General features: G+C 43.1%; 2 protein-coding genes across 4 annotated transcripts in view; one reads left to right on the top strand and one right to left on the bottom strand.

Moving 5' to 3' along the window:
* The window catches only part of LOC129111804 (carboxypeptidase O-like), a 69,063-nt gene that overhangs the window by 27,791 nt on the left and 18,957 nt on the right, over nt 1-22,315 (top strand). The window lies entirely within an intron of this gene.
* Nucleotides 695-22,315, bottom strand: part of cckbra (cholecystokinin B receptor a) — a 26,501-nt gene continuing 4,880 nt past the window's right edge. The window contains exons 2-5 of the mRNA XM_054623911.1: nt 15,129-15,377; nt 8,198-8,459; nt 2,219-2,346; nt 695-1,398 (exon numbers count right to left, since the gene is read on the bottom strand). Coding sequence (XP_054479886.1) covers nt 827-1,398; nt 2,219-2,346; nt 8,198-8,459; nt 15,129-15,377 — 1,211 coding nt within the window. The 3' untranslated portion in view covers nt 695-826. The remainder of the gene's footprint in view (nt 1,399-2,218; nt 2,347-8,197; nt 8,460-15,128; nt 15,378-22,315) is intronic.

The raw sequence follows: 22,315 nt of genomic DNA, 5'->3' as shown, positions 1-22,315 counted from the left end.
ATAACAAGTCGACAAAATCACCTGAACGAATGGATTTTTGGTGTTTGGATATTTGCAGAACATTTGCTGGACAAGAAGTGATGAAACATAACTCAATAAAAGTGAAACATTAAGTCAGAGCTAAGCAGGAAGCTTGTCCCCCAAAAAAGCTGGACTTACTCTGTGTTCCCTTCCATAACTTTTGGTGTAAATAGAATGATTTCTTGCTGTTATAAGGGACCCAACAATATTCAAAGTTGCCCTGTATAGCCTTCGATATTATAATTCTTATAACTGAGAAAGATGCCCTGAATGAGTGAAGATATAACCACATTAAACACAAAAGGAGCTGAAATCCATACTGATTCATCACTAAGGTAATGAGTCCTCATTGTTCAACAGTATGACTCCGTCAAAAAAAGGACCTTTGGCACGGTAAGAACATAAAGACAGTATTTACAAGTACACAGGATTCATATCCCCGACGTAGTTTCTCACTAAAATGTCTCTCAGCCGGTGAACAAACTACCACGACAAACAAACGAAGCTACACAAAGAGCACAGGCACTTGATGTTCTCTTCAGGATGCAACAAAGCGGATGCTGCCAATTAAACAGAAGAAAAAGACTGTCACCAAACTGACACGGCGCTGCGCCCCGCTTCACATTCTGCAACCATGCACACAGAATTTGAAGGAGACCTTTTCAATCGGCCTCATGAACGAGGGGAGGGATATTACTCAGCGGGTGACTCATGGCATACTAAGATGAAGAGTGAAAAAAAAATCAAATAAAAACAGATGGTGCGCACGGCAGCCACTGATTGCGACCAGCTCCGCCACGGGGGCTCAGCAGGTGCCGGTGGTGCTGACGGTGGTGTAGCTGAACTTGGACATGGAGGTGGCCATCGACGTGGCCATGGAGGTGGCGGTGATGCCGTCTTCGCTCCCGTCCTTCCTCCTGCACCACCAGCGACCGAGCCGGTTGCGGCAGCAGCAGGCGAAGGTGGACAGCAGGGCCTTGCGGAAGCGCATGTTCATGAAGCAGTAGATGATGGGGTTGACGCAGGCCGAGGTGTAGGACAGCAGGTGGATGAAGGAGATGGGCGCTCCCGTGAGGGCTCTGGAGGCCGACTGCAGGTCGAAGGCCTTCCAGGTGTTGGCCGAGAACAGGGGCATCCAGCAGATGAAGAAGAGCGCCACGATCACCATCAGCATGCGGATGACCCGCTTCTTGGCCTGCAGCTTGGCCTCCGAGACGTTGCTGCGGGCGCGCTCAGTCTTGGCCTGGGCGGCTGCAGACGAGGCCGACAGGGTGGGGAGCTCCACGGCGGAGGAGGGCTTTTTGGACACCTGGATGTAGCAGCCGTCGTCGTCGTCATTGGATCCGGCGGCAGCCTTTGCCACACCGTTCTTCTGGCCTGCGGAGGGTCAGAAAATTTACAGTTGGAGACCTTTTGGGGAACTTCAACATGTTGTAAATGCCAAGCACTAAAGGATAAATGGATGTTTTAATGGTCCAGCGTGAAGTGGAGGAATAATCACAAAATGCCAAGGATGGAAGGTCATTGTTTTTTTTCTTGCATCCCGGAGGAATGAAACACTATGTTTAGCAATGGATTAACTGTTTGTACCGAAGGCTATTTCTGATTGTCTCAACCTTAATGAATAACACACAAGACTCCATGGAAACAGCAGCGTCTGATGAACACAGTAACAACAACAGCAGCTATACTTCTCCTTAAGGGACCATATGTCAGCTATACCTGAAAGATTTTTCCTTTTCTAACTGGCTTTTGGGAAACAAGCAGAGTAGGTATTCGGACAACTGAGAAGAAGTCTATTTTTGTATGTGACAGGTGCAGAAGGTCTAGGTAGCGACAAAATATGTCACTCTGTTTGAGGCAAAACAAATAAATCTCCCTTCGCAGTCATGCTGCATTATCTGTTTGCTTGAGAATGGTGGTTTGTTTCTATTAGAAAGAGCAAACATTAAAACCCTTAAAAATGCATCCAAACAGACGTGTATATAATTGGAATTTTAATTCTGTCATTACTGGCCGTTGTCGTGTTTGAATAGACTTTTTGAGAAATCCTGCTGTAGCCTCCTATGTATTCCACACCAAGGTCTATAAAAAGTGAGATTGATTTTTTTATTTTTTCATCCTGGGCATGAAATAAATCGCTGTGAGCAACAAAAAAGTCTGTTGCAGTTTGGACTGAATTCATGATGGATCTCACCGGTGGTCTCTCTGTTCTGGCCCAGCTCAAACTGCATGCCTCGGAAGAGCTCTCTGGAGATCAGACCGTAGGCTACAATCATCACCACTCCTGGGACGAAGAACAGAGTGAACAGCAGCAGCACATACCTGAAAAACAGCCAGAGTGGAAAGAGGAGACCAACAACAGAGAGAGAGAGAGAGAGAGAGAGAGAGAGAGGGAGAAGGAGGTGAATCAGCCCTCAAAAACCAACCCAACACATCAGATTTTATTGCCACTGTCAGAAAGACTCACTTGTGAATAGGGCTGGGTATGGGTTTAAAAAAACAATGATACCAGTACCCTTAAAATGATAGCAATTCCTATAGAGTACTTCATAGTATTCCCATACTTTCCAACATTTTGTTGGCCTCTCTGCACGCTGAACTTGTCAAATATACAAGTTCTCATCACAAGCGTTCTTCGCATTGATTCGAAGAACCCTTGTGGAGATTTGTTTCTAGCGGGGGTTTACCCTAACCCTGCGTACAAAAAGGTTTGAATGCAGGTATCATTTTACTGGAGAAGTTTCGACACTACTTGGCACTGGGTTGTTTGGGCCGATACCTTTTTAAAGCTACAGAGAACAGATACCCTTATCTTGCACGTCAGCTAGATTTTGCAATGTCACGAGATCACACGAGAATCGCTGTGTCATATCCCACACCAAAGGCTTCAAGCAATTCGTCTTTGTCCGGCTAGCCAGTGCAGGGACCAAACGGCATCGGCAGCTACGGGACGGCATAGATGTGTGCGAGATGACACTTAAAGGCGACTGGTGGTCTAAACAACAATGGCGGCTCCTAAAGAGTTTAGCGTAGTTGCAATAGCATCACTTCCATCGGAAATGTAGTGTATTTCTTCATTGAAAGAAGGGCAAAGAAACGGCACAGAAGGCTTTTCTAGATGGAAAAGAGTTTTCCCCTCTTCGCCCCGACTAGCTTACGGGCAAGACTTTGACAGTTCATCCAATCACCTGCCAAGTACTTTTTGAAAGAGCCTGCCCTTTTCTAAACCGTTTCCAATGACTGCTTCTCAGTTGGTCCTGTGTAACAAATCCTCTGGCGGGTCAGGTTACCAATACTCTACCAATGCCCTTCATGCATGTGTTGGAGCTGTGCTGTAGGCCTTGCAGATGGTTGCCCCCCCTCCCAACAGCCCTCTCTCCACCCGTGGTGTCTGGCAATAAGGTACTGCAGCATCCCGGGCCAGTTCTGCAGCTTTTCCCTGCAGACGATCTGGCTGCTCAGCACCCTGGGGTTTAACCTTCCCTGTACTTGCTCTAGCTCCTCTTGGGCTGTTTTTGTTTACCACTCTGGGTCTTTCTGCTGATGCTTTGTTTGTTTGCATACCAATTTTTTATGCAAATACTTAAAAATACTTACATAAGTGCTCATGATGGACAGTTTCATTTATATATATCTATATTTTTTAAAGATAAAAATCATTGTAGCGGAACCAGAGGGATGGTCTATTTTATGCCACGCATTCTTCTCTCGTCAAAACCCTGATGACACTTGGAAGTGTAAAAAGTGTTACCCGGAGAAAATGCTCAACAAAATACTCGGCACTCAATCATGATGTGCTGTCAAACTCGTGTCTTCCGAACATTAGGTCCACATAGTTTGCAAACTGAGGCGGGCCAGTTGGACCAGTTTGCTGCTTCAGGTCGAACACTCTTGAACACTACTTTCTTTGAGAAGGTAAGCCATCTTGTTTAACCTAGGGAAGGCTTTCAACATGACCTTATCAAACCGCCTTGACATATTGACAGTGTACACAGTAGCATCTTACTATTTACAATACACATGGTTATATGTAAAACACATAGACTTAAGTGGACGTAGTTGCCGGGACGTCACTCATTGGTTTGTGGACGTTTTGAAACCTTGAGTTCGGCTTTTTGTCCGCCTCCATCTGGTGTTTTTCGGGGGTTTTTGACCAGAAGTGACATTAGAGGGCGGTGCTTAGTGCAACCGAACGCTGATTATATATATATTATCAGAATTTGCAACCGGAGGAATCGGCCCCTGGTGACCATTGGAAATAACAAGTTTAAGGCACTTCTGCACTGGCCTCACTTTTCAGAACCCCATGTTGCCTCCTGATGACAGAAAAGAAAGACATTTTCTTTTTTTCAAAAGACATTTCTGAAATTACCTTCTGCCAAGTAAACATTGTTAAATACGCTGTAATATGACAATTGCGAGACGGCTCCAGGCCGTGTACTCGGCTGTTTTTCTGAACATAAAATGTTCTATTTTCTTGGCGCAGAAGAATAATGATCATGGCTCTCTTGAGAGCCTGGATGGATGGCACCTCAAAGAAAAAGCAGTCAACTGAGCAAAGTGTAAAGAAACTGAGAAAAAGAGGGGAATTTATCAACAGTGCACAAATTTCAAAGGACTCCGAGCCGCTGTCGGTATCTAACTGCAGATAGCACTGTGCAAATTCTATATGAGACCTGCACCACTGTTCTGCTTCTTTTAAATATGCAGTAAAGTACAATGAATGAGTAGGGGTGATAAAAAGATAAACTCTTTACCAGCGGATCAAATGAATAAAACCGTTACATGAGTTGAAGTGAACTGAAGGGAGAAGCTAAATTAAAGTAAAAAGAGAGAACTAGAAAGGCCTAACATGAATAAATGAAAGGTGCCACTTTGATCGTAATAACTCTTTACCATCTGCAGACACATCTCCCTTTTGAGTTCTTCATAATCACAGAATGCCCTTCTAAACCAAGCGGCGCACATCAGTCAGTACATGAAAGTGACAGCAGAGAGGAAGCCTCATTCATTCTCTGATATTCTAATGTCTTCACGGGAAACCCTCTGAACTCTGCACAGCCCGTCTCTTTCACATCTCATTTAAAGAAATAAAAATAAATAAAGGCTTCAGTCAAAGCCTCTCAACGGCTAGCTGTTTGATACTGTGGAAAATCTGTTTTGACAAAAAGCTGTCCGGAAGTAAGGAACACTGAAAAATTAAATCTGGTGGGTATCTGTGCTTGTTTTGCCTCAAGGGGGAAACCCAGATGGATGGCACGATGAATATTCATATGAAGCATCTCTCTTTTGACTGCTCCCACATCACCTGAAAGCTACATGATTAACAAGCATGAAAGGTGTGTGTGGTTCATATTAATCATCTAGGAAAACAATATTCTCCCCGTGTCAGCGTGGGTTCTCTCCGGGTTCTCCGGCTTCCTCCCACAGTCCAAAGACATGCAGCTTAGGTGCATTGAAGACTCTAAATTGCCCGTAGGTGTGGATGTGAGTGTGAGTGGTTGTTTGTCTCTATATGTCAGCCCTGTGATAGGCTGGCGACCTGTCCAGGGTGAACCCTGCCTTCACCCATTGACAGCTGAGATCGGCTCCAGCACCCCCGCGACCCTTAACTGGATAAGCGGTTACGGAAGATGGATGGATGGATGGAAAACAATATGCACATGTTACTGCACTACAAACACGACTAAGAATAAACTCGGGGTTTGATTGGGAGATGTGGAAATTGGATCATTGTCTACCTTTGTTGCATTCTGATTTGTTCTTGTCTGACCTTTAAGCCACATTAGCATGATTGCTCCATCAATGGCAATGTCAGTCAGACCACACTGCAATGTCTCAAGCAATATATGGATTTCCATTAGATTTTGTACAGGCATTCATGGTCCACGGAGGATAAACCCTTCTGACTTTAGTGATCCCTGACTTTTCCTTTAATGCCACCATGAGGTTGACATTACTGGTTTTGAGGGAAATGTCTAAACAGCTGTTGGATGGATTGCCATGGCAAAAACATGGCATTAGTAGTTATGATGTACTATAAGCTGCTAAAAGGTCATAATTCCCTCTCTAAAATGTATTTGATATGTCTGTGGAAGGAAAATGAGAAAAACATGGCTGTTTAGAGCATCTCTATTTCTGTTTGGGTTGATTTGCGTCAATGAAATGTGATTACTCATCCCTCCGGCGTACCTTTGCAGATAATATTTTTTCGTTTAAACTGTCTACTGTCATTTAAACTAAAAATGTCAATGCACACCGTGCATAATAATAATTACAAAAATCATTACATTTGTCTTTGACTTGACAGGATTGGTTCACTAACCACTTTATGCCTCTTTAGCTTGTCTTGAAATGATTAGCTCTTCATCTCAGACTAAAAATGGATACTTCACTTACTCCATGCACTGCTTAATTAGGTGCAATAGAAAAGGCGATATCTCCTTTCAGTCCAAGTCTATAACCCCTGACCCCGGTGTGCTTTAAAAGACAGTCTCGATGGGGGAAGACGAAGCCGGGAATTAAAACTTAAAAAGGTCTGCGTACTTAGTGACACATCTGGACTTTTGACATCAGAGCCTCAACTCTCTTCTTCCTCCTTCTCCTCCTCTTCGCCAAGCAGGCTAATTAAACTGCTCTCCCACCGCCTTGTCTTTTCCCAGAGAAGCTTTACAGTTTGATAGACGGACGAGAGAAGAGCGCGTTGGACCACAAAAGGCTGTCAAGTAGGGAGATATACAAGGGTCTGCCGTGTTCTGCTTTATTTTTTAATTGCGCCATCCTACAGGACATTAGATTGTTTACGGACAGATCTATGGAAATCCGTGAGAAGCATGTATTGGCCCTGCAAAGGCATGCAGATGGATGGAAGACTTTCCTCACGCCCACCAATCCACACTCTAGCATCAATTATAGCTTTTCTCCTAATATTATGCATGAGCTTTATTCCTCCATCCTCTTCAGTATACAGTCTTTAGAAAATGAATACATTTACATACGTCTCCAATTTTGCCTCAACAGGAGATGCTTTGTCCATATTAAAAAGCGGGTCCCCCCCCCCAATGATTTCATTCTTTTCTCAGACACATTTTCACAGCTTTAGCTCAGGGGTTCAAGTGTTAAACGACTAGAATTTATGAGCCGTCTCTTCATCGTTAGACATGACCTTTTTTATCCCTCTGGTAATTCTAACTGGGTATGGAGGGGAAAAATACACTTAAAGCCCAGTCAAAACTACATTTATTTATGTGACAAAATCTCTATATTGTAATAGAATAGGAACAATGAGTGGATTTGCGAATGACTGATGGGATACCTTTTTAAAAGTATCTCCATACTGAAACTAAATCTAAATTATCATGAACAGTTATGGAATAATAAATGACAGAACCTTTTTTAATGGCATGGTATAGCGATACTTTCCTAGTATCGCTATACCATGCAACACTATGCTCTCTGGAACAAAGTAGATCTGCACGAATCTTTTGCATCGAGTTTAACTTTGGGGAACTTTTAAATGCAAGTTTTGCCGACAAACCGTCTTTACAGTGCTGACCTTTTTGTGAGTCCAAAATGGCGGAGGCTGATGGAGCTAAAAGGCTGTGAACTTATTGTCCTAGTATTGACTAGGACTGCTTGATACCCAGTGTCTGGAACTAAGTAGATCCATTTTAACGACAACGATAAGTTATCTGTTATCGGATATTGAAACAAGTTAAACTACGATATTGCAGCAATCATTTTTTGAAATGCACTGCTCTGAGAACAATGGAGTATGACATTTTGAGCTATATTGCCAAAATGACCAAATCTGCAGGCAATCAATTTCCCGACTGTGGAAATGGAAACGGCCTGATTGCACGGCTCAGAAAATGAAGCGGTTTTCTGTTGGATAATGCATATAGATTACACAATTACACCGCATGTAAATCTGAGGGTCTCCACACAATTGGAACCAAAGCCATGCAGATTTTATTCCGTTCACTAACTGACTCCGTCTATTCATCTCTTCCTCACTCTTCCCTGTTATGGAGGCCACGTCCACCAAATTATTCTCATGCATGTCTTTATGCAAATCTTTAAAAAGTTTTCACAGGCAGAAACGTTTGTGTAGCTGGTGAAGGACTGATTTTAACATGAATGTGCCCATCCCAGTAGACCCACCAGTACTTACCAGGTCTGCTCAGCTTCCGTGCTGGGCCAGTCCAGGCGACACATGTGGCCAACGGTGCCGTTGCCCTTTGGGAACGGCTTGAGGACGCTGAACACCGGGTAGGGCACCATGATTAGCAGCGACACCACCCAGGTGGCGGCGATGACGCGGTAGGCGTGGGATCGCGTCTGCCAGGCCCGGGACTTCAGCGGGTTACAGATGGCGCTGTATCTCTCGATGGCGATGGCCACGAGGCTGAAGGTGGAGATGCTGATGGAGATCCCTGCAGGAGAGAAAAGGACCACAAGAAAACTTTTAGAGAGCTGGTCCATTTGGCACTTTTGACCCAGGCAAGATATCTCAATAGTACGTTGATGTCTATAAAGCTGCAGCCATGAAGCGGTTATCTTAGCTTAGCATAAAGACTGGAGGGAATAGTTAGCCTGGCTCAGTCCATAGGTTACTAAATCTGCACATATCTCGGGTTCTCTTTCAAATTAACACTGTTAGCTCTGTCTGCCGTTTTGCCGTAGTTTGCACTGTTAACTCTGTTAGCACCGTTAGCTGCAAGTCGCCATGTTGAGAGCCATTGAGTGGCAATAGAAATGCTCCACATCCTGTATAAAGCACCCTTAACGCTTTGACATGGGGCATCCCTACCATTCAGCCATCTGCAACAGTATCCAGCATGAAATCTGATTTATTTTTGGGTTTATAACTATTGTAATTAGCTGCTGAAACATTCACAGAGTTTATAGGCCGATTATAATAACGTTAGTTTGGAGCAGGAACAGGCCAATAGCTGATTAATTGACCAATACCTATAAAGTGCTGAGCTACCAAAAACCCTTACAATACAATAACCTCCCAGTTCACTTTCAGGGTTATAAAATCCTTTGGTCAAATAAAGTCTCACTTACCACCGTCTTGGCAATCAGCCCAGAAAGGCTTAAAGATATTTCTATTTTTAGCATATCATCTTCTCTCAATAGCCCTAGCACCTTTGTGAATGTCACTGTCTCTATTGGCTCCAACACAGGTTGAATTCCTTCCGAGACAATCCAAGGGCAAGTTGTGTTTGCATGCATTAATATGCATAATCAGCAGAGGGTGGGCAAGCTCAGTGGATGCATTGCCTGTGATCTGAGGGTGAGAAGGGGTGAGGTAAAAAAAAAAGCATTGATGGAGCCATACCTGCGTATCTCCAGCAGCCTCCCCCAAATAAATAAATCCACCACACTGATCCTCTTGTCGCTACAAGATGCAACAACATTTTAATCCCCCTAGTTGTTGCGTCGCCGCGGAAGCAAAGGTTCTGTCTAAGCCATAGTGTTGCATTAATATTCAAGGGAGGAAGTTGTTATGCAATCTACAGGAACCATATTACTTTATGTATTTGAGTGGTGGACTGTTTTTCACTTGGTTGGCACAATGTCTCCTGGATTTGGCAACGGTCTCTCCTGCCAACTACTGATAAAGTTCCTTTCTTTTGTGATAAGCTTTGTTATCAGCAGCTAAAAGATTAAGGATTTAAGGTGTATTGTCGACTGCAAAATGTGAAACTTGGAGAAGAAAGAGCTGTGAGGGATGTCTGGATGTGGGGTTTTTTGATGCGCAGTCTGATAGAGCAGCAATAAGATAAAGCTGTTCTCCTGCCTCTGACAGAACAAAGGAGCTGACTGTTAGGGATACTCCAGAACAAAGAGAACATCATTATTACCAAAAAAAAACCTCCACCAGCAGTCGGAGAGGCTGTGCATTATTAAAAGGCACTTCGGCTCGTTTTTGGAGAAGGGTAATTTTTTTTGATTGCTGCTGCACCAACATGAAACCTGACAGGACGCTACATCAAACCAAAACCCACTGGGTTTATTGGCTCGGAGCAGGGGTTGTCAAACTGTGGCTCACCTCCCCACCTGGGGGAGACGGGAGGCAAAGATACTGCCTGAGATGAAAGACACAGGTGCATGTCAGTTTTTGTAAAACAGGAAGTTAGACTTTTCCATTTTACAGCAGTTTGCATCAAAAGTATGAATCCTTCTGAAATTCGTAAGACTGACATGAAACAGATTAGGGGGGCTAGCACTATGTGAAGTTATCATTATCCCTGATTTATGCACATTTATGTGAATCAATGTCCATTAATCCACACATTGTAAAAGCTCCCTTTAACTCCACAACTTGCCTGAAATTCATCACGTTTCTCCGTTTTCTTTAGTATCAAAATAATCTAGTGGTAGATGTCTGCACGCCCGTGGGTACACCGCAAACAGTAACTAACAATAATGAATTTGGCATACTTTTAATGTTGCCAATTCCTCAAAAATGTAAGAAAATAAAGAGTAGAACAACAGGGCTCAAGTTGTAGCCCAAAGCGTAACTCACTGATTACATAGCAACATTCTACTTCCTGTAGAGCTGGTCAGACGACAACACAAGCTGTCAAACTTGCGACTCATATTGTACTTCACTGACTGAGATGATTTACATATTTATCAAAACGAAACCGCAACAAAATGTGCAATAATTATCAAAAAAACTACAGAGATAAACGTGGCTTTGTTGAGACTGCCTGTCTCTCCATCTTTGCGTTTCAGCTCCCGGCACAGTGACACAACGACACACACTGAGGCCATGATTATCCACCGAAATAGAAGTTACGAACGCAAGACGTATTTATCTGCTCAGACAATCAGGAAGAGCAGGGCGGCTCGTTAGCTGGCTCCACCTGCGATCATAGAACTAGAATTACAATTTCTATTTTTTGTCAGAACGCCTTCGCTGTCTATAGGCTCACTGTGTAAAGCTTGATTGACAGGCGACCACTGCACACCGACTATAACACCAGCCACCTGCGGCTCCGGGGCTAAGCAGAAGGAGGTGGGTGGCACAGTCAACACATGCAGATCTTAACAGAGCAACGGATCTGGAAGGGTCTCGCACAATGAAGTCTCTCACACCCACACATCTCTTGCAAGTGCTAAGAACGGATACAGACCAAATCACACACACAAGGGAGGGTTGGGGGGGTTCTTTTGTTGATGCTTGAAGGCGGTCATGCCCATCCACAGCGCTGGTTTACACTGATTGCTGAAAAAATGTGGAGCGCGGCAAGGGTAGGAATTTTCTCTCAAAAGGAACAATAAAAAATAATGAGTAGAAGATGAAAAGAGAAGGTGAATTATTCATACAGCACTTTTGTAAAGTGCGTTACAAAGCAAACAGACACACAGCAGTATTAAAAGATAAAGGGAATCATAAAAGGAGCAGTGAAAAACAATTGCGGTTAAATGCAGATAAAACTAGGAAAAAAAGTTCAAAAGGTAGTTAATAGTCAATAGTCAATAGTTTGACTTGATTTTTAGGGAATGTATTCAATTTCTGGAAGAGGGTGTGACGAGAACATCAATAGTACTTTACAACCCTGCAACTATTAGCTTAGCTTAGCATAAGGCAGCTGGCCTTTCGAAAGTAACAAAATCTTCCCTCATCTGTAGGACGCAGTTGTTTTCGCCGCCGACCAGCATTAAAACTGCATGAGGCGTCGGGCTGTATTGCCTCTCATGAGTCCAACCGCCAAGAGGTATTATTAGCTCATTATTCTTGGCAGAACACGCATTTATAGCCAACATTTCAGCGCGTGGATACACGAGGATGAGCCCTCGCCAGAGGGTGAGCCACTGGACCTCAAATGGGTTCTGAAACCCTACACTTATAAAGACTGATAGCTGGGAGACTGTGCACATTTATGGTAAAAGGAAGTGCACTTCCCAGGTGATGCATGGCGCCGACACCCCGGTAATGTGAATTGATGACACAGCAGAAGCTACGCAGACCGCTCAAAGACTGGTGCACTCCTCGTCTGGGGGATTAGATTTTTCCATGTCCTTTCAACATTTCAGTCCGCTTCACCATCTGTTTTTATTACTGACAATGAAGGGGGGGTGGGTGTGGGGGCAAACGCTGATCTGAGATTAACAGCATTGACAGAGCAATTTGTCAATGCCCTTCAAGAAGAGTTATGACACAGGAAATCTTTAGCCACTTTAGAATGGACTGTTTAGTTGACATGTATTGTTACAGAATGTGCATTAAGAGGAGCAGGGAATATCATTTCACATATAATATAAAAACACAGTCTGCTCCTCAATACAAGGGCTGCTTCTATTAAAAATATTTTTTTTCCATTTCATGCATGTCTCCTGGGCTCTGTTATTGCTGCAGAAAGTCCTGAAAGTCTGGAAGATTTTTCAATCATCCGTGCTAATCAAAGCTTCACTCTCTCTGACACTGCCTGGCAGTATGGAGAGGGCCAATGTTGAAGGATAGGAGATTCTGGACAAGGTGCGGCCGAGTTAATTACCAGCCAGCTAACCGACTAAACGCTCCCATTTTTCCTCCCCTTTCGCGCTCTATCTCCCCGTCTCGGGAGGAGGAAGCTCTAATCCTTTTTCTTGTTCATTAAACACGAGTCGGGGGGAGAACACTAGCGGTTTGGTAACTGGCTGTTGAGCGGAAAACCGTGAAGCTGGTAGTCGAGGGGTTTTCAAGCACACCTCCACCGGGGGGAATGGTTTACATTTTCAGCTGAAACTATGTTCATTTTAAACTCACACCTAGTTCCCCCGGTCGATAGTTGCCCAAAAAATAATCCTAAAGGCGTTACAAATGGAATTAATGTTTCATAGGTGCCAGATGCGCTTTCAGCAAATCCTGTAAATGTTTGCTATAAGGGATGAAAAACCCCAAACTCCACTACATTATGCAAGCTGCCCCTCGAGGGCAGGGAGGGTGGTGGGCTGACAGACTGAGCTGGTAAGCAGGTTTTAGTAATTGACCAGCAATGAAAAAACAACAAACATGGACTGCATGATTGTACACCCCACACGCACACCCGTATTATTACAACATCGATCTCATAACTGCCGACTAAACGTTAGAGGGAAGGGGGGGCGAATGATTCACACGGTCATCGAGCGAGTGGCGGACAGATGGATGTGCGGCGGGTAGCGGGAGGGAGAATGGGAGGATGGATGGTGTATCGTATGTCTTAATGGCCTTTGCACTAAACAGACGAGTTCGCGAAAGGGCAGATGAGTTTGCCGAGCAGGTTTTCACCACGCAATCAATGTGTGAGGACGGTCGCAACGATCCCACGTATTGATCGGGTTTGGGCTGATAGAGGGCCTTGCTCATGGGAGGCTCAGATCAGGGAGGGGGGGCTTCTGATTGATGTGTGTGTTTACAGGCACTTGCTGATATTTGTAGATCCGCATTTCTGTGATGGGTTTTGTGTTCCTTCCATAGAAAAAAGTCTTCTTGCTGGGGCTTAAGTGCTTATTGGAGGAGATATGGTTAAGGTGCACTACAAACACATTTTACATTCATTTTTCAGTGTAGATATGTGGGAGAGACATGCAATAAAAGGTTCAAGGGCCGAAATCCTTGCGGTTATATGGCATGAGGCTCCAAAAGAAACCCTTTACTGGTTGTGGGGTTTTGAGTTGGGGCTCTCCTGTGGCTAACATCACAACTCTCTCGATGTAATTGAGTCAGTGAGCTCACCAGCTCTGAGAAGTTTTTTTTTGAGTAACTCTCAATTGAAAGGAATTGTGTCCTGAGACCTACACTGTAGAAACTAAGGGAGCTACTTTGATTGACCAGCTGTTAGCGGTTAGCTCACAAGCTCCATCAACTCTGAGATCCAGCTTCCGGAGTTACATATTTCACTCTTTCTTGAGTAGCTGGACCTTTTAGTTGTTGGTGGGGCTGCAGCCTCATCAAGTGCTGCTGACCTTTAAAGGCATTGATTCAAACCTAAACTAATGAAATTCTTAATTCCCTGTGCGGAGAAAAACTAAACGTTGTCGCGGTTTTTAGATAACTGATTCAGGAAGCAACATCCGTCTCATTTGCAGCGGAAGGACGTCCAAGTCATTATTCACAGTTTAATAAAACGCCAGTAGTCAGATGGTTGAGTGATTCATCATTCAACAACGCTATTTGTCAGCTTAATCCACTCCGAGACCCTTCCCTTGACTGTAATGACGAGCGGACAAAGCGGCCCGGATAACAAAAGGTTTTATATTTGAAGTCCGAGGCAGCTGGCCCTCCTTGTCCCCATCGCGACTCAGAGAACCCGATAATTGAAAAAGGAGATCTGTCCTCACAAGAATGTGCACCGCATTTCGGAGACAATAATAGGATTGTGGACCCCGAGATTCAACAGCCCTCCATTCAGCGTGGAGACACAAAGCACTGCGGCGGATCTCAATGCCGTCTCTTGTGCGTCGGCCGTGACTCAGGGCCCTCCCATGGGACCTCGACTCCGGCCTGATGGGAGCCAGCTCATCGCTCGGTCACACTCCCGAAACATGCGACCGCTCGAGCACTTTGGAGCGCGATGCTTGCCCTCTGACAGGCCAAAAAAAAAAATATAAATCCAAGAGAAAAGCCTCTCTGAAAGCTCTTGTTGTATATCGAGCAATTTTCCGGTAGGTTCCTAAAGCTGGAGCACTTTTTTCTGATCGGCTGGCAGCCACTTAAAAATAAGTTTTAAAAAAACTCCCAAGTTTCTGTTCTGGAATAAGAAAAACACCTTTTAACCCAGCCACTGAATTCTTTAATAAAATTAAATTCATCTGATCCCTCCGTTGCTCCTGACAATTATGACTCCATGAATGATTTTGGAAATAATGGTCTACTCAAATTAGCATTTAATTTGAATAATAAATGGATAACAATTAACCTCAAGCCTGGACCTTTCTAAAGGTAACGCAATCCAGCTACCAGCACCTTTAAAGCTCGCTAATTATTGCTTTATCTGTGCAAAACATGTGATTAATAATTAAAAAGGGGATTGTTTGCAGGACTTCCTTAAAGGTGACAGAGCCACGCTGTTCCTCCCGTTTCCAGTCTTTATGCTAAGCTAATCATCCTCACCCATCCTCACCCATGAAGTAGGAGACGGTCTTGCACATGGCGCCGCCGAAGATGAAGTCCTCCAGGATGTTGGGGATGAGCGTGAAGGGCATGCAGAAGACAGCCAGCATGAGGTCGCTGACCGCCAGCGACAGCAGGAAGGAGTTGGTGACGGTGCGCATGCGCTTGTTCAGCACCAGGACCACGATGATGAGCAGGTTGCCGAAGACGCTGAGCAGGAAGATGAGGGAGTAGAGCAGGATGCGGAACGAGTCCATCTCTGACGGAGAAACAGAGGACATCGTTTATAAGAGATGTTCTTGTATATAGTTGATCAATTAGAGGAAGGAAGCACATTTGCAGAAGTGAATTACAAAGCGCACACAGCTTTGAATTAATGGGACACACTGAGTGAATGTTGTCTGCCTTCTAAAAAAGAAAATATTAACTTGTTTCATCAAAACCTCTCCGTGTTTCTTTCTCATGAGACAACAAAATGGGCAATAAAACAGTAATAAAAGTAATTAAATGAACTGCCTGGTTGACAAAACACTTCCACTAGATTGAAAAAAACAAAAAAGAATATAGAACGTATTCCTCATCTGTATGAACATGTGGTGGTCTTTTTCTTCACTCGAGCAGCCCACGTATGAAATGACACGAGAAATGACAAAATAAGAAGACGCTGTATGAAAAGGTTAGAAAATAACATCAATACACGGAGGGGAAACCGGCTGCGTCAAGGCTGTTCACCTGGGAAATGAGAATCCGGGCACATAAAACGGCACTAAGGTCTATTGCGAGACGGAAGAACTTTGAATAATCAACATCTTAAATTGCGCTTCTGACAATGTTTTCCTGTGAGCCAAATTCTACTTAGATAAACAATACGGAGGGAAAAAAGATGGAGACACACAAAATTAAACATCGTTTGCATCATCAACATCTCTCGGTTAATAACATTCTTATTAAAGCTACGATTAAAGCTTTTTGTCTTGTCTAAGCGCTGCCACACAGCTGAGCATAAGTGAGAGCAGGACGGTCCGATGCTCCCTTCACTCAAACCGGCCTGTCACAGCGAGTCTGTGTGAGAACAAGAGTAACCAACGGGACAAGGTCGGGGCCAGACATGTGCTGCTCTGACTGAGTCCTCTGATTAAAGACAACGACATGAAAGAGAGTCTAAAGGGCTGCAGACAGAGTGACACACTTCATTAGAGCTGGGCGATATGGAGAAAATGAAATATCACTATATTTTGACTAAATCAATTATCAACTATTTGTTGCCTTAACAAAATATTCACAAAATAAGTTTTTTGATAATCATTAGTAGTGTGGATCTAATGACTTAAGTGGGCGAAGGCAAATATACACCAGCTACAACAGTCTGTTAAGTTCAGAAAATGTCACTTTACTGTAATGCAGCCTTTAAAACCAGGAAAAACACATCATCATGTAGTATTACTATGTTACAGTATCCCAAATCTAACATAATATGTATTTTTTCATCTAAATTGTATTTTTATTATCATTTCTGACATAATAAATATTGGAACAATATATGGTGTGGTGAATTAGTGAGTGTTAGAGGTGCATGTTAAGCGTTTTATTTTTTTTACCTTTTTTTTTAGAGAGTCAAGTTAGCTGGTTCCCCTTGCTTCCTGTCTTTATGCTAAGCTATTCGGCTGCTGGCTCCAGCTACATACTTAAAACCAAACACAAAGTGAGACCGTATAACTTTTGAAGGAAGAAATAACCCCTTAATGCTGCTCTGCACAGCTGACGTGTGCAAATAGTGATTATTATCAGTATTGCTTATTTTTTGCTCTGTGCTTCATAATGCTTTGTGATTCGTGTGACATATATTCCGAAGAGTTGAAATCATCATATCATGCATAATTGTGTTGTTTCCCCTCGTTCTATAAAAAGGGAATCCTCATTCATTCATTGAGAATGCTTATTAAGTTGCTCACCTAATTTCACAGCCTTACTGTCCTGTGTTTGTAGTTCTTAACCTCCATTGGTGTCGGGGCATCTCGCCAATGGACTGCAGCTAGCAGCTGGCTACCACTGGCCCATTAACCAAATATGTTGACTCGTGTTGCATTGTCCTGTATAAATAAAATATGTGCCATTTTGAAAAAAAGAAAAAGCCTTCTCTCTGGCAAAAGTCCAACGCTGCACCAAACATCATGTGGCCCACTATTTTACCTTTGTTTGTTTCAAATAAATATAAAAACATTGAGGAATAAGAGGCCGGGGCCAATTTCTAGATGCATTATCGGACAATCCTCAGAGGATCTATGCCAAAGATAAAAGTAGCGGAGGGATTTGAACCTGGGACTCTGCAGGATGCATGTTAATCACCTCTGCCATCTGAGAGACCCTGTCGCCCCTGCACTGCAAATATGAATTATTCTTTTGATCAGAAAATCCCTCTGGCGGCTCTGAGCGGCGTTTCATCAGCTGAAGGATTGACGCCGCGGTCTGGTTAATAGCAGCAAGTTTTGATGAGAGTTTGGCATACACAGCGGCGTTACGTTAGATATTCATAATCGGCGCTCGCTTGTGACACTTCCTGAAAATGGAATTATCTATTCATTGAGAACCGGCCGGTATGTCGGCTCCCCTGAGCCCCGACGGCAGCAGGACAATCCACTTTGGTTCCTCTGACTCCCTCAAGTCTGACAGCTGCGTTCAAATCCATCTATAAATACGCAGCAGAAAAAAAATATAGCCGCTGAGATGCTCGTACATGCAGCAGTTGTTAAAGTGGAGCATTATGTTAGAGTTATGTTAGGGCTGTTTACTTAAACTCTGTTTGCTCTGTGTATCCTTTCGGCTGCTGCAGAGCAAACTGTCATTATGTTTCCCCGTGAGGATCGTTTACGTTTCATCACTTCACTTGGCTCATCTTTAGGAGAGGATTAAAGCAACGGAAAGTTGGTGGATGTGGAGTAGGAGGATTATTTTCTTATGGATCACCTGATCTCATCCTGATACATGAATACAAATATCTTCAAACAGAGACCATCTTGAGAAGGGATCACACCAGATACGACGCAAAATCCGTTCATGTGCTTCCCTACTTCCTTCCCCCCTACCTCCTTGCTTCCTTGCTTCCTTGCTCTGACCGCACCCCATTGGCTTCATTTTGATCTCAACTACACACCCGTGAAGTTGCGTGACGGCATCCTGCACAGTTTGCTTTGGCAAATAAGAAGAACGAAACAACACAAAGTAGTTAGAACCGCCCTGTGTGCTGGTTCCCGCCACTGTAATAACACTCCCGTAATAATGAACAGTAATAATGTTAAGAGGCGATACGACTAAGACGGCACAATTCTGAACCCTCCTTTTAATCACGGCCCCGCCAGGAGGTTGGTATTTCATAGCGAGCCCCTGTGAGATGATGAAATGTTAGAGACGACTGTCGGCTCCATGCAGATCTGATGTTCCTCCTAATTACAAGCAGGCAGAAAGCCCTTTGGTAATGAACCTGTGAAGCAGCAGGCATGAGTCAGGAAATGAGCCCTGAACTTGTGGGAGTCGGCAGCTGATTCGCTTTTCTCAAGTTTATTTAATTTCAAACTTGCATTACGTGCCATTCATAGTGAAGTTTTTGATCAAGATTACATGAATGCTGTTTCTTTCAGCAATAATTTCAACACAAATATTCAACACTTCTTAGTACTGCATGCATGTCTAAGAGAACTAAGAATAACCACAAGCATTCTTCACTTAAAGGCACCCCTTTGGAGGTTTTTTTAACCACTAGTGGCTCTGTGGAGCAATGCTTTAAAGACCAGGGTCCCCATTTAGTTTGTATCTTGCCACACTATTTACATTCCACCATTGGATTCAAGCCATTCCACTGGCCAGCAGATGAGTAATGCGTTGACAAAGTTAGCGATGCGCCTCCAAAGACGGTGATGACGGAAACTGCTAGCAAGCGCGCACAGATGTAAACAATACGCAATTTAAAATTCTGCTTTGCAAATGTTTCACAAGAAAATAAATGCATTACAAAGACCTCAACGATGGACTCATTGTGAGAAAAATGTAAACATAACTTAATTTTTTTATAAATGGCACCTTTAAAGCTACTCTCAGGCTTTTTCTGACCACTTGCAGCGCTATTTAGCAAAGTTTAATTAAAGTTAATAAAGTATCTCAACGTACACATTCTCTCTGCCAGTTTAATGCTATTTCACTGATAGTTGGTGGCATTCATGTGCAATGAAACACAGTGTGTTCACATGGAAGTTGATAACCATTTTATTATTAGATTTTTGGAGTATTTGCACTTGTAAACATCATATCCCGCTTTCAGAAACCGGAGTGCGCCTTATCCCGTTTATAGGAAATCTGAATGCTAGCTGGACTGCTCCGAAAGAAACCGGGATACTGTTGCATGTGTACACCCTATCCTTAGTTGAAATAGCTTTGCTTGTGTCCCAGAATATTATAGATATGAATAAAACTCGTGCAAACACACCATCACTGAATTCTGCCTGAATATTAGAGATATCACTCTAATAGAATGACATTTACCAGAGCACAATTCTGTTGAGACGTTTCCAATTTTTCCTCAAAGCGATAAATATCCTCAAATTACATTTTCATTCTTATTAGAGTCTCTTTTGGAAAGCGAGAGAGAAAAACGTTTTTTTTTGCAGAGGAAAATAAAAGTCCTCGAGTCAAGAGACAAACAAATATGTCACTGGTTGACGTTTCTGTAGCCTCATAAAACCTTTTCCCATAGCAAGGACAATATAATATCCCAGTGACAGAAGATAAATGGTAGAAGTGAAGATAAGATGATCCTTATAAATCCTCAATACAGTAAGTTTTATTGCATTTTCATATTTGCTTCACTTATTCTCCCACTTTATGTGAAGCTTTTGGCAGGAAGGCGAATAAAAACAAATCAACTTTGAAACTTTAGCTAAGAATTATGAACTTGTCTGTGCACTTTTCCCTTTTTAGGTGTTCATCCGCCACACTGCACATGAAAAAAGTGTCTCGATCCAAGTCTGAGTGTTTTGAAACGGAATCTTTTTTTCTTCTTATAAGCTTTTCCGAGCACAACAACCTGCTGGTTATTACATATAAACATCTGTTTCCTCATCACCATGAATGGTTGTGTTTTGGAGTTGTTTCATTCTTAACAAGTAAACACCCCAAATACTAATACAAACACACTAATGAATGTTTCCCCAGAGTGGAAGGTTGCTTCAGATGCCAGATTTATGTCCGCACAGCTGACAAATCACTTTATCATACACTGAGGCGCTCCTTGGCTTTAATCCCTGTCATTCCTTAGTTGGCAGTCACATCCAATCGGGCGCCGGCCCCTTCCAAATTGGCGGCATGTCTCGTATCCAAACGGATCCAATCAAAAGATGGGGATTGCTTCTTCAGTCTCATCACAGAGGTAAAAGCCCAGCCATTGAATACCAAGACTGATTCCACCTTGAGTCAGGTATGTGGATCGCTTTTAAACCAAAAGGATCAAACCTCAATTTATGGGCTTTATGACAATCTGGCTCGTTGCGGATTGGACCCGTTGACCCTCTTTTTGGAGCGCTGCGCTCCGAAACACGTGCTACAGGGTCTTAAAAAGTGGTGGCAAATTAATTCCGTTGACAAAAGCAATCAAGCACATGGTGCTCCGTATCTGTATCACGTTTCACCACTATAATGAGGCGAGTTACTGGTACAGTCAGCACAATTAAACTCAATTAATCTTTCCCTGGCATTCCCACGAGAGGATAATATTGATCTTTCTCTACCTTGACATTTTTTGAACTCCGGGGTGGAGTTTGTTTGAATCGCGCGGACAAGCTCAGCGCATCTTAAATTACCCCCGAGGCCTCGCCTGGTTCGCACATTCTCCTTTTGACGCCAATAATTCCACCGATATCTGCGTGATTACCATATTGCAAGATACCCAAAGAGAATATTTAAACTTGAAAGCAATGTGGAGGACTGGGCAGAAACGGGTATGGCTGATAGCACCGTAGGCGTGAGCTCATGTCTATTTAAAGTCGAGCATTTAGCAGAGTTACTGCAGGGTTGGGGGGAGGGAGGGGGAACCACAAATTCAGTAAATCCCGTCCACTCTGCTGTCTCTCTGCAAACACAGCGGCAGGAAGCCAGTCGCCTGCCAACGTTGGACGGGCAGGCTGCACTGCGAACTGTAAAATTTGCGAGTCGGTGTTCCAAATGAATGCACATACTAATTATTACGGTATAGTGCATTTAAATGGCTCAGTGTCTAATAGTAATGGTTGCATTGTGTGTCCTGCAAACTGAAGAGTTTTACCTGAGTGTAAAAGGAGGTTGAGACACCCGTCAATAAAGGCCAATGCGTCCCCAAACAAACCTCTTCCAGTGTTCCTAATGTAATTAATGGAGCAGTATGTTCTTTTGTTTGCTGTAATCACCATTACAATACTCATTAAAGGAAGTGAAATTAACTATTTTGTACCTAACTTGTTGAAATTGATTACACAGGAGTTTCCTCACTTGCCAGTTGCTCATTTGAACAAGCACCTTGTTGGTATGTATTATTGGAGCTGTAGCATAATGATTTATTCCCATAAATCACTATGTAAACAAAGAAAGCAGATGAGGCACAGGTGTTTCCAAAGGGCGCACCATTCAGTGCAATGTACTAATTGGACTTCTTCAGGACTATAGAGACCTCGAACTTTGTGAGGTTCGGACTACACAGAAGAAAAATCGATCAGAAGTTACAGTTTGTATATTTCAGGAGTTCAAGTTGCTTGTGGATGCACAGGGGCGGAGAGCCTTGTAAAGTAGAGGTGGGGACTCGAGTCACAACTTTGATGATTTTAAACTTGATTTAATGAAATCAAAAAAGCCTTGCAACTCAACTTGGACTTTACCACCAATAACTAGTGGCTTTAATGACTCCATTGACTCGTGACTTCCATTGGACTTGAGCCTTTTGACTTGAAAATACTTGATAACTTCCCCTTAAAGATTAAAAAGAATTGTATTTAAAAAGTGTAACATGAATCCATTCAATTCCTGAAACTACCAAAGTCCAAGTCATTACATTCTTATCTCCCCAGATACTTTTTTTTATGGTTAACTTGCACTTGTTTTAACAAATAAATACACATTTAAAAAGCATTAATGATTTTTGTAATTGCATATATTCTTATTCTGTTGTAGGCATTACTTTTG

Source organism: Anoplopoma fimbria, chromosome 22 (assembly GCF_027596085.1).
Source record: "Anoplopoma fimbria isolate UVic2021 breed Golden Eagle Sablefish chromosome 22, Afim_UVic_2022, whole genome shotgun sequence".
In the NCBI taxonomy this organism is placed as follows: Eukaryota; Metazoa; Chordata; class Actinopteri; order Perciformes; family Anoplopomatidae; genus Anoplopoma; species Anoplopoma fimbria.
This window is presented reverse-complemented; position numbering and strand designations above follow the sequence as displayed.